The sequence below is a fragment of the Prionailurus bengalensis genome, chromosome F2, assembly GCF_016509475.1.
Source record: "Prionailurus bengalensis isolate Pbe53 chromosome F2, Fcat_Pben_1.1_paternal_pri, whole genome shotgun sequence".
NCBI classification, from domain to species: Eukaryota; Metazoa; Chordata; class Mammalia; order Carnivora; family Felidae; genus Prionailurus; species Prionailurus bengalensis.
In genome coordinates this window covers 79,001,270-79,014,149 of record NC_057353.1, presented here as the reverse complement: position 1 = coordinate 79,014,149, position 12,880 = coordinate 79,001,270, and the positions used below count along the sequence as shown (strand labels likewise).

Here is a 12,880-nt window from a genome sequence, read left to right as displayed (position 1 = left end):
GGGACCGCTCTGGATGCTGTGGGTGGAGATGTGAACATGGGTGCTGGAGTTGGCCAGAGACTCCCCTAATGTTTCTGTGGGTGACCCATTCAAGATGATGCCACCTTGTGACCACAGCTAGGATCACAAATTGCTTTCTTTCCTCTGGCCTCTTGCCACCTTTTTGCTTTTTTCCTTCTTGCTGAAACCCAAAGGCTGAGATATTTGCTTGCCCAGGTGCACATGCTTACATGTCTTTCTTGCTCACCAGAACCTTCCTGTCTGCCCACAATCCTCCTTTCCCAGGCCAGATTTTTTTTTTTACTGCCCTGGCATGGGAGCCACTCCTGACTCCATACCTTCTGTAGATTTCATTACCACCTTAGGTGCTTATCCCCCTGAGCATCAATACCCTGTATACAAGGTCCCCGAACTTCAGTGAAGCAGGCAGCTGCTGAGACCTTGTACCTCCCTCCAGAGGCGGTGGGCCATCTGGGAGAGGGACACAGACGTGCACCCCAATCAGATCAGCATTTTAGTTAGTAATTCAGCTCAACAACCTGAACCTTCATATCCCTCCTCCTCCCTTCCGATCCCTTCCTACCAACCATTAAGTGATCCGATTCTCCATTTCAGCCTTTCCTCTGCACAGAGTTACTTTGCGGGCCTGGGTTCTGAATTCTGATGACTGCTCACCAGGCCATTCCGCCGACCTTGAGGGAAAATGGTTTATTCATCTTGTAAATAACCGGTGACTCTCGGTGGAATAACCTGCCAGCAAGTGGAGGGGTGCCTGTCTCGATACCAAATGGAAGATGTCTGCTTTCCATTCCCCGAGGGAGGGGAGCTGGCAGCTCTTCGCTCTCTTGTGACCAGCCCCCCGATGTCTGCATTCATCAGAGCAGGATCGGACGGAGGCCCAGACAAATGCCTCCAGGCCTGGCTCATTTCTGAAGGTGTCCAGGACCGCATTTTGAATTCTCCCTGACAAGTGTCGAGAAACGCATCCCGACCTAGGCCTCGCTGCACCTCCGAGCTGATGTGTTCCGTGGCTCAGGGGGTATGGATCTGGGGCTCCTGAGCCCGGTCAGCCTGCTCTCTCTGCAAGTCTGCAGATGTCCATCCAGCTTGTGTCTTCCTATCCTTGTGCATCCCCCTCCCCCTCTCCCCACCAGGGCTGTTTCCCGGCCGTTGTCTGGGCTCAAGACCACGTCAGTCCTGAAGGGCGTTGTGTATCCAGCCCGCAAATGTTTCCTGAGTCGCCACCATGCGGCAGGCAGTGTTCTGGGCCCCCGGGCAGAGCACTGCACAAGAGCGGAGCCAGGCCCTGTTTCTGGGAGGCTGGCACCCCAGTTCGGGCAGGCGGGCAGGCAGTGACCAAATGCATCTGTCAGCGGTGTATCCAGCAGCGGCACAAAGAAAGTGAGAGCTGGCGGCAGGGCGGTTTGGGTTGGGCTGGCCAGAGACCGCGTGGACAAGAGGGGCTTGGAGCAGAGACCGCGTGGATGCCTGGGGAGCCCGTGTGCCGGGCAGGAGCAAGAGCGGGCAGAAGACGTGGAGGTGGGAGCGTTGAGCTTGGCGCGGGGGAGGGTGGGTGGCGTTGAGCTTGGCGCATTCTTCCTGGAGGAGGGCACTGGCGTGGCTGGACAAGGAAGAGAGTTTGAGGAAATGAGCCGTGCAGGGAGCGGGAATGCAGTTCTGGAAAGGAGGAAAGGGCCTCCCAGTTTGCTCTGAGAAGTGTTGCACTGTGAAGCCGACCTGAGTTCTGCTCTAAGAATGTGGTTCTGGTGACCTTGGGGGGATGGCGGGAAAGGGGAAGCGTAGGGTCAGGCGTGAGGGAGGATGGTCCAGGAGGCCCCCAGGCTGGCGCGGAGGTGACAGTGGAGGCGGGCCCGCGGTGGTGTGGCCATGGTGAGCTCCGGGAACAGACTGGCCCCTCGCTCCGTCCTTCCTGCTGCTTCCAGCGCCAGCACAAACCGGACCCCGTGGTGTCCTTACTCGGCATCTTTGGCCCCTTGGGCCGCTCCCCTTGGTGCAGGGCACCGACGCTCTTCCTGACCCCTGCTGACCTCGTTTGCCACTCCCCTGCCCTGTAGCCTTCCGTCAAGATCACATCAAGGCTCTGCCGAGGCCCTGCTCCCACTTGCCTGCTCTGTCCCCTGCACTGAATGTGTGTCCCACTGGGATACTCTAATGTCCCCCTTCAGTGCTACTTCAGCACCTCCTCCAGGAAGTCCTCCCAAGACCTTGCGGCAGACCTACAAGTTCCGGGTGCCCTGTGCACCTGTGCTTATCGGGAGTGTTTAGTCCCAGGGGCTCAGGTAGGCCTTCCTGCGAAACCGCGAGCTCTTGAGGCGTTGGCCGAGCCCCGGCAGGACCTGCGGGTCTGGCACGGAGCAGCGGGAGCGTGCGGATGAATACACAGGAAACAGCCGCAGACCTGGATCTCGGCCTCCATCCCAGTGGGCTAAGTCGAGGTTGGGAGACTCTGGTTTTAGGACTTGAAGCTCCTGAAAGAACATTCCCTCCCAGCTCACCCGGACTTCTGTGCAACCGTAAAATCCTCGAGCCTGAACAGAGCTGCGTCCCTGAGACCCCGCAACAGTCCCCTGGAGGCACTGACTCACCATGTGACCCACAGCCCTGGGGGAGGGGCCACTTCTGAGAGGTGGGGGCTGGGGAGACGGTATCCTGGGCTTCGCAGGCACTGAGGGCTCATGGAACACGGGGAGGAGGGAGAGCAGGCAGGGGGGTGGGGGTGGGGGCCACCACTGGGGCTGGCCTGGGCACAGACCAAGGCAAGGACGAGGCCTTACCTGGGTGTTCTGACTTCCTGAGGGAAACTAAGGAGGAAAACGAAAAGTCCGCGGTTCCATCATTCAGATGCCCGCTTACATAATATATACCCTGTGTCCTATGCAGTAAACCAACCAGAACACCCCTTACCCCTATACACAGGGCTAGATTCCCAGGTTTAATGAGGCAGGTCAGCCCCCCAAGATGACCCACTGGAGTCGTGACAATAGCCTGGACTGTAACAGCAGCCAATCAGAAAAGGCCGTAATGACCTACCTGTCCGTGTGTCCGTTTCACCCTTCCTGTGGACATTCCATAGCTGTGGGCACATCAGGGTGACCGTCCACATGCGGATACAGGATGAGCCAGAGTCAGCTGCTCAGGGGAAACCAGCAGTTACCAGCAGATTGAGTGATTTGCTACAGTTATGGTTCATAAACAGAAAGAAGGGGAGGAACAAGGGAACATGTGCACACGTGTGTGGGCACTCGTGAGTGCGTGTGTGTGTGTGTTGCTTGTCTACACACAAAATGCCTCTGCAAAGATGAGCCAACATCTGGTGGGATTAGCTGCTTTCAAGGAAAGGAACGGAGTGGCTGATGGCAGGATAAGGAGATCCTTCTGAAGGGTCCCTTTCTGTACCTTGTAACCTTGGGGCTGTGTGTTACCAAAGCCATCTACGTTGCAGAGCTGGGATCCAGTGCTGAGCCTCCGTGACCCCAGAGCCTGAGTCTTCTGCCCCAATCCCAAACCACTTCTCTCTGGAGGCCATCCCGCCAGGTGGGGGGTTTGAGAAATCCAGATGGAAATGTCCTCTGAGACGTTACTGCATTGGTTCTGGGCATTACCTGCCTGCTGTTAATTTCGGCTTCTTCTTTTGTCCTCAGGGGAAGAAAGGAGAAGTGGGCCCGCCGGGAACCCCTGGATTGCTGGGGCCGCAGGTAACTACCGCCTTTGCCCTCTGGTCCCTAGCAGTCCTGCTTCCTCTGGTTGAAGAAGCAATTGGGTGGCAGTTCCGAGGTTGGTCACCACAGTCTTGGATGGTCACCTCATCAGAGAGAACGCTTGGTGGGTCCTGGGTCCTCTGGTCTCCCCTTGCTCCCCCGGCCTCCCATCCCTGTGCTAGGAGAATGGCCACTGTCTGCTCCCCCAGAGAAATTTCGGCCGCTGGAGGGCAGGCCGCGGCGACACAGTGACGCCCACCAGCCAGCCGCGCCCTGCACAAGGTGCCCCATGATGGAGCTCATGCAGCTGGCCAGACAGGTGGGGAGGAGGGGCCTTCCCGGCAGGGCCTCAGCTCTGCAGGACATGACCCATGTGCAGGTGTGGATAGGCCCGTGTTGGGCTGGAGCTCCCGGTACTGAGCAGGGGGGGGGGGGGGGGGGGGTTGGCTGGACCGTGAATTCAGAATCGGAAGGGGCTTAGCCGAGGGACCAGGACAACCCAAATGGCACGCTACTCCAGGAGGCCACAGACCCGAGCTCTGGTTTGTGTCTGACTTCCAACACACTGTGACATTGGCCAGCTCCCTCCCCCTCTGCGGGCCTCAGTTTACCCATCTGTAAAGTGATGGGGTCAGGGCCCCCTTCACACTCTGCTGTGCTGTCTCACTCCCTGGATGACCCCTCCTCCTCCTCGCCCCCCTGACTCCTTCGGTCTTTCGGACTCCTCTCTGGTGGGACATCCTCTGGCCCTATGCTTTCTCCAGCTCCCCGCCCCCACACATGTGCAGTCACTTGTGGTCCCCTGGGAGCACCAGGTGGGGACGCTGTCTCTGTGGCCGTGGTGGCAGCGAGCAGGGCGCGTGCAGAGTCAGTCAGCCTCCCTCTGGCTCCTCCGTGAGCCGCAGGAAAGCAGTGGGTTTTAGCGCCCACCTGTTACTGGACCTCTCCCTCCATCTGTCAGGCATCCATGCTGGAGAAGGTGCCCACTGCGCGTCCGAAACCAGCTTTCACTGCTCGCTGACATGTAAAGTGTCCTGATGAGTGATGGGTGCCTTGCACGCCTTCTCACACTTCATTTCAGCACCTCCCATTCGGGCCAGATATGGCACGCCATAAGGGAATGTAAAATCAATCATAATTCATGGTCTTCTAAAGATTCCGCATTCGCTGTGGCATTTTGATGTTAATAGTGAAAAATAGAGTGCTTTTTGTATTTGTTTTATTACCTTCCTTTCCAGTGAGCAAAGCTTGTGTAGTTCAAATACTGGCCGTACGTGCTGCACCATCAAATTCCTTGAAGCTACAGTTTTTTCCCCTGCCTACAACTTTCTTTTTTTTTCTTTTTTGCTACCTCAGAAAATAGATTTCTTTCTTTCACTTTTAATTTTGCAATCCGTTCCATTCGTCGAATGTTTACCGAATGGCCAGGTATGGAGCTGGATGCCATTCACGTAAAAACAATCCTGCTTTCCACAGCAGGCGTTTCCCCGGAAGTAGGGTGCTCTGATCCATCCAGGGATCTCAGTGGTGCAGAACCACATAGTGTGGAGCCTAGAGAGGAATCGCCTGGCACCACTGACCGGATCGCCACCCGATGGACACTAAGCTGTGTCCCAGCCAACCACGCCCAAACCAAGAGGCAGTGTTGCTGTGGTGGGTCTCTGGCTGTGTCCCCTAATTCAGCCCTCCCTCTCCACCAACGGCCAAGGTTCCTCCTCGTTCAGCGGAGTCCTCCGTTCGATGGGTATGAAGTACCCACTGTGTGCCAGATGCAGTTCTGTGAATCAGAAGGGGCTGTGACATCTAGGTAGCCACTGTGCGCGCCCGGAGGAACCACGGGTTAGTGGGGCAGAGAGGCCCTCCAGGTAGAGGGACCCGAATTCTGGGAGAAAGGGGAGGCCGTCAGCCTCTCTCAGGGCCCAGCGGTGGCTCCTACACTGATCTGGAGAATCCGCATTGATTCTGTTGTAGAGTTTTTGGCTCTGATGGGAAGAAGGAAGGGAGATCAAGTCTGTTTCTTCCTGCTTTTGTCAGACGCTCTCTTTAGCGTTTGTATAGAATTGCGACTATTCCTTACAACGACATGTGAGGAAAGAAGGTGGATCTCATTTAAAATCTAAGGAAACTGAGCTCAGAGTTTAATTAGCTCTGTGGAGAATGGGATGAGCCAGAACCCCAGCCTCAGAGTAAGTGAGGCCCCAGGGCAGCTGGCATCCCGAAGATGCTTTTTGGTGCCTCTTTTTCAGGATGAAAAATTCCACCTGCTGGAATGTTTTAGAATAAATAGACACATTCCTGACATCATGGGTGGTGGCTCCCGTATCCTGGCAGCCGTTTAGGAAAAACGGAAGTCTTTGTCTCGTCTGGTTGGTGTTTGCGAAGGCAGTGTTGCATGGGGTGGCAGTGAGGACGGACAGATGTCCCCTGAACTGGTAGCCAGGAGCGGGGCCGACCCCACAGAGGACCGGGGATGCTGTGGGCCTTGGCCTCTACACAGAAATCTGCTGCGGTAGGTAGTCGTTATGGCTTTGCCCCGGGTGGACCCATCCTGAGGGGAGGACTCTCAAATTATGAACAACCCCCCCCCCAAAACAAATCACTCAAGTAGGGTGATTGCTGTGCTAATTCATGCAAGGAATCTTCACGCATCTTCAGATCCCATCCAACTCCGTCAAGCTGTACCAATGGGAACTAGGTGGTTATTGAGAAGAACGACTTCCCACTCCTTTATTAATGATAATTAGACTAATTGGTTATGTTTGCGTCATCATCGCAATTACCGCGCACGTTAATTAGCTGCTTAATCACCATCGTATTCGAAGGCTCAAATGCTGTTTCATTAATAATAATTAGGCAGATTGGTGCGTTTTATCAGTAGTTGCTCCTTAGTCGCTCTCGTTGGTAACAATTAAAACAGCCATCATTGTGTTGTTCGCATTTAAGTCTGTTGGCTGACTTGTTACTCTCAGGAACAATTAGATTAACTGGTTATTTGTATATTTTTATTAATGACAAAAGGAGAAGAGAGTGAAGAGAAGAGAGTGCCTGGGAAGGCCCCCAGTGTGCTGGGCTAGCTCGCGCACCCTCGTTCATGTACGCAGCAGGTGGCGGGGAGGGAGGGGCGGGGGTGCTTGCAGCCTTTATGCTACAGCCGTGGAGACTGAGGCACTGAGGCAAAGTGTGTTGCCTTAGGCCACTGAGGGAGTGTGAGGCAACCTAGCACTCGGCCCGGCCCATCCTAGACCAAAACCCTATTTTTTAATCTCTGTATACCATCATGGCTACCATTAGTAAAGGTATCAATAGTCAGAGAGTTTCAGTTTAAAATAACGTAACTTATGGTCTTTAATTCAAATGCTGAAATAGCAGACAGGAGGAGTCCCTGGGTGGCTCAGTCGGTTGAGCCTCCGACTCTTGGATTTCAGCTCAGGTCATGATCTCACGGTTCGTAGGTTTGAGCCCTGTATCGGGCTCTGCACTGAGCCTGGAGCCTGCTTGGGATCCTCTCTCTCCCTCTCTCTCTGCCCTTCCTCCGCTAGTGTGCGCGCTCTCGCTCTCAAAATAAATAAATAAAACATTTTTTAAAAGTTTTTAAATATTTATTTATTTTTGAGAGACAGAGACAGAGCATGAACGGGGGAGGGGCAGAGAGAGAGGGAGACACAGAATCGGAAGCAGGCTCCAGGCTCCGAGCCGTCAGCAGAGAGCCTGCCGCGGGGCTCGAACCCACGGACTGTGAGATCGTGACCTGAGCCGAAGGTGGACGCTCAACCGACCGGGCCACCCAGGCGCTCCAGTAAAGACTAAAACAAATAGCAGACAGGAAGTTCTGCCCTTGGTCAGAAACCCTGTGCGGGTCTAAGACACCTCCCATGGTTTCCCGAAGAAGGGACGTGAGTAGTGGTTTTCCAAGCGGCCCTTCCTCACGCGACTCCCCGTCTCCTGAGTTCAAGCACGTCCGCGTTCTTCTCGACTCGCCACCAGCCCAGCTCCTGTCCGGGCCAGGGCTGCCTGACAGCTGGCCAAGGAGAGGTCAGTTCCACCTCCCAGATGATGGTTCTCCTTCCGGTTTCTGGCAGCTCACACCTTGTTCTCCTCCTATAGTCTGGCTGCTGGGTCTGGGCCTGCCTGTTGCCTCCTCGTCTTTCCATGTCCTGAAAGAACCGGAGGGTCCCATCCGCCGCCTCTCGCGGGATCTCATGCAGGGCCCCGGTTCTGCCCACCCTCCGGGCACAGACCGTGCACAGATCTCGGCCCCCCACAAGACTCCCCTGGGTCCCTGCCGCACGGAGGCTCCACTGGGGTGCTGCCCGGCCTCACACACCTAACGTCCTCCTAAAGAACTACCGAGGCCGCCTTCTCCTCCACTGTGCTCCTCCCCAGTGCTCCCCATCTGGGCAGTGGCGCCACACCTACCCGCCTGTGTTGGGCAAGCACAGTCGGGTCCTCGACCTACCTTTTCCCGTCACACACCCTAACTGTGGTTAAACCTCACCCACTCTGCCTTCAAAACATACCCCAAGTCAGACCAGTCCTTGCTGTCTCCACGGCTAAAGCCCAGGTGGGGACCACTGCCACGCCTCACCCCTGTTCTCCCCGAGGGGCCCTGCCACCATCTGACTAGCCCTTCACACTGACTCAGACTTCTGTGCTGGGGCTGGTGCCCAGGCAGGAGGCCAAGATAGTAATAAAACTCCCAGCCATGGGGTGGCGCTGGGCTCCTGGTCTTGCCTTAGCTTGTTTGATTTGAGCAGTGTAGGCCTCAGGATCCCACCTTAGAGACCAGGGTGCTGGACCTTCATAAAGAAAGGAACTTGCCGTATGGCTGGGAGCCAGCAGGTATGGGTTCCATTTGCTTCCTCAAGGACTAACAGGACCCCAAGTGCAGGGACTTGAAATAGACGGGGACCATGGGGCCATATATATTAAGAGAGGAATGGCCATCCCCGGCCTATGCCCAGGTCCTCCCCAGGCCCGGCTCCTGCCCCACTGATCCTGTGGCTCGCCAGAGGCTGTATCCAAAACCATCTCAGTTCCCGCCACAATGGACGTCTGCTCTGCGTGAGGTGTCTGGGCCCCTGGAGGAGGCTGATCGCAGCCCTTCCAGAATGTGGACATTAGAGCCGAGGCCAGGCGGCAGCTCTGAGAAGAGCCGCGTGTCCCTGCATGACTGTTGAAGGCACGGTGAGGCCCTCCGAGCAGCGTCCATGGGCACCAGCGGCTGTCTGGCTGGCATTCCGTCCTGACTGCTGTCCCCTCTCCCCACCACGTGTTTCTCATCTGTACACACAAGACGCTCCTTGTCAGTGAGAGGAGGCTGGGGCCAGTGGCCCACCCCCTTCCCTGCTGGAAATGGGTCCCCAGACCCTCTGTCAGCCATGCCCACTGCTTCCGGCTTCTCTGTCTCTTTTAAGTGGCTGCTATAGAGTTTAATTACTGTGTAGGATTTTGCTCTTTTACCTGAGTGTGCAACCTCAAACAGGTTGTTATTAAGCCCCTACTGTGTGCACAGCAGTGAACCAGGTGCTGTGGGTCCCTACAAAGGAGGTGGAACAGACCCAGTTGAGCCTGTATGGAAAGTTCTGGTCCCACTTAACACACACACAGTCTTTCAGGAGAACACCATCCAAGGGGTGACTGGGGTTGGAACCGAGGGCTCAGACCCACATCCCCAAGCTGTGCAGACACTTTGCAGGGGTGGGTACAGGGAGGAGGGATGACGGAACCAGGGTCCTCGCGTCTGAATGCCGGCTTTGTCTCCTGTCAACTTTCCCTCCCAAGGTCCTGTTCTTCCTGTATAAAGTACAGTGGAACAGACCCACTTCGTAGGATTCCTGGAGGACAGAAACGAGATACAGTGTGTAAAGTGCAGGGCAGAGGGAACACCGAGCGGGAGTGGCCCCTCCCTAGGCCCTTCTTCCACTTCCGTGTTTTCTGCTTTCTCCTATGGATGCCTGCTTCTTTCCTTGTGCTTCTGGTATTTTCACCATTACGGTGAACATGGAGTGTGATTCCCAGACATGTTAGCTCTTCAGGGTTACTGGGAGAGTGTTTCCAAAGTCACTGTCCCCTTGCGCTTGGCCCAGACCTGTCTCAGAGTCCAAACAAGGGGCCCGCATACTCTATTTATGACAAGCTTTCTGGGTGATTCTGCAGCAGCCGGCCTGTCAAGGATCCTCTGGAGATGATGGCTGTGTGGCTTTAGCGGGGGTGCTTACCCTCTCTGGGTCTCAGTTTTCATTATTGTCAAATAAGGAGGTTTAATTTCCAGTAGATGATCACGAACAATCCTCTTACTCCAACAGTCTGTGGGACGGCAGCATCCTGAGGGGTGTTTGCAAGACACAAAGGAGGAAGGGGACACAGGGTCAGAGGAATGAGCTTGTCAGGAGGCCAGTTTTCTGGAACTTTCTGGAATGTTGGAAAGAGCACGAAATGCTCCAGGGGCCATCACTGCCCCTGGTGTGTAAGGAGGGAAGAAGACTAACATTCCCAGATTTCGAGCAGAGGCGGTGCTATGTGGGGTCAGGAGGGGCCTCAGAGAAGCTGTGTGCTGGTGGTGAGGGGGCGTGAGAACCCCAGAGGTCATGCTGAAGCAGGGTCACCTGGAACGTGCCTTCTGGAGGGTGGTCCTGGGACAGTCACCTGCAGGACTCTCGCTTGGCCAAGAGGCGAGCGGAGCTGAATTGGCTCAGCCGGGTGGTGGGTCTGAATGGCTGTAGGGGTGGGGCCACGAGCCTTCTCGGTGCATTCCCCCGGCCCTCATCCTGCAGGGAGGACCCTGCCCAGGCCACCATCCCGCTCTGCCGGGCCCCTCAGTTGTGTCTGCTCCAAGCACACATCTCCCAACCAAAGTAGATGCCACCCGCAAAGACACACCACGACTGAGCAGGTACAGGGACAGCTAGGTGCCGATGCACCAAAAATTCCGTTTCTGTGCCCATTGCTGACTCGCGTGCGCCCCCAGTGGCAGGAAAGGGAACAGTCCACGGGAGCAGCAGCCCTTGCCATTTGTTAGTATTTATCGCCCTCTAGTGGCGGTATGGCATCATTCTCCCTGGATGCACAGGCCCCTCTTCTTAGTGCCCCTTAAATTCAGTAGACTTCTTCAAGCATTTATTGAGCACCTGCTGTATGCCACGTCCTGCAGTGGTCCCTGTGAGAGATGCAGAGGGAGCAAGAGGGGCCTCTGCCTCACAGGGCATGTGAGTCCGATGGACATGGTTACACTGGCCTTGAGCATGGAGGAGGGAGCAATTAATCCAGGCTGGAGCCCTGGCTTGTGATTCTGTTCTGCTTGTGGAGCACTTCCCTCCCTGCGTCTGCTCCTGGCCACAGGTGTCCCAAGTGTAAGCGAGGGAATGGAGAATGGAAGCTGGAGAGTGGGTGTCCAGACTGGTCTGCAGAGAATTGTGGGGGGAGCTTTCATGAGTACGTTTGTGGCCCCACCCCAGACCTACGGAATCGGGGGGAGGGGCTGGGACAGGAGGCCCATGTCACCCACCCTTGGTGATTCCATGCTGACTGATGCTCGGGAACCACCGTCCTTCAAGATCTTCGGTAATGCTTGACCCAGTGCGTGTGTACGTAGAAGCGTGCAAGTGCGTTCATGTGTTTATTTTAAATGCTCAAGTGCTTGAGATGGAATAGATAATATAATAGTTATATACGCATCGCCCCAAATATAACAGATGTCAACAATTTGCAAATTTTATTTCAGACCTTTTCTTTTTTGCTTTTGTTCCTTGTTTGTTTGAAAACTAAAGCATTACTAAGACAGCTGGTCACTGTGTCCCCTTCCCTCCTCCCCTTTCAAAGGATATCGTCACCAGGAGACTGCTCCATGCAAGATTGTCACCCACATTTTACTTTTTCTTTCCAGGGCCCTCCAGGACCACCTGGTGTCCCCGGTCCCCTGGACCTGGAGGCCCCCCGGTAAGACTGGCTTTGATTTTCCCCTACAGGGGCGCTTAGGTACAGAGTTCATGGCCCATGGGAACCAGGAGCATCTTTATGTGTGGCCATCTGTTTGTCCTTAATCGAAGAGGAGAGCAAAGGCATAAACAAGGAGGACCCCAGCCTCTGGGCCTTCAGACCCTTAGATTAGTCTAGAAATACCTCTTGAGCTCTTGGAGCACATTAGTTGGCTGCTTCTAGAGACAGACACATGGATGGAGGTACGTTAGTGTGGGGGTGCCCATTCGGGTGCCTTTTACTAGTTCGTGATTTGGTGCTGAGGCAGCCAGAGGGCCGGGGTAGACACAGGTCAACACGCTCCCCACACACACTTGCTGTGCAGCAGGGAAAATGCCCCTGTAGGCAGAGGGTGGGGGTGGGGCCGGCCCAGCAACCAGCGAGGGCTTTCCACGCATCCCACCTGCTAAGAGCCAATGTGGTGGCTTCTGACTGCAGGCCAGACATGGTGTGACGATTGTGTGTTTCACAGTGGCCCGCACTAAGGACGCTCAGATGCCCTGAAGTCTATGCAGCCTTGTGCATCCTTGTCAGAGCCAGGCGCCTGGGGCCCGGCCAGGAGAGGCACTGGGGAAAGGCTCTGATGCTCCAGAGAGGCCAGACTAACCGTTCCCATGTGGTTCCCTTCTCAGGGTTTACCTGGAGAGATCGGCTTCCCAGGAAAACCTGGGCACCCCGGGCAGGCGGTGAGTTCCCCGGGGTCGTCCCCGCCCCCACGCTTCCCTGGATTCCATTGGTCTATGCTGGGATGGCTGGGTGCCTCCAGGTCTGCTGGCCAGTTGCTGCGCCCTTTCCTCCCCTGGCCCCTTCCTGCTGTGGTGCCTTCCACGAACTCAGTCTCCTGGGATTGCGGCCCCAGGGTCCTCCAGCCAGGGTGCAGATTGGGGCTCCCTCTCCCCAGGCCACCACCTTTCTTCTCATTACCTGGAGGCTCCTGAAGGCTGTTTAAAGTGACTTATTGTCCCTAAGAGATACCTGCCAGGGGGAACATAAATAAAGACAGTGGCTGAATGCTTCCTGTCCTCATCCTGACTGCCCTTCCTCACTCCCAAACTCAGAAGATCTTGGGGATCTGGAGGCTCCCTCCTGCCTTTTAAGCCCCGAGGATGGGGCTCAGAAACCTTAACATCTTCACTCCTGTAACGGGTGTGCCATTAGAGCTGGGTGTATCTCCTAGTTCTGGCCCT

The 12,880-nt window shown here is 55.7% G+C and overlaps 1 protein-coding gene across 1 annotated transcript in view; it reads left to right on the top strand.

The window, feature by feature from the left end:
- COL22A1 (collagen type XXII alpha 1 chain) overlaps positions 1–12,880 on the top strand; it is a 261,028-nt gene that overhangs the window by 135,100 nt on the left and 113,048 nt on the right. Inside the window, 4 exon segments of the mRNA XM_043601842.1 lie at positions 3,663–3,716; positions 11,602–11,629; positions 11,632–11,654; positions 12,326–12,379. Of these exon segments, the coding sequence (XP_043457777.1) occupies positions 3,663–3,716; positions 11,602–11,629; positions 11,632–11,654; positions 12,326–12,379 (159 nt within the window).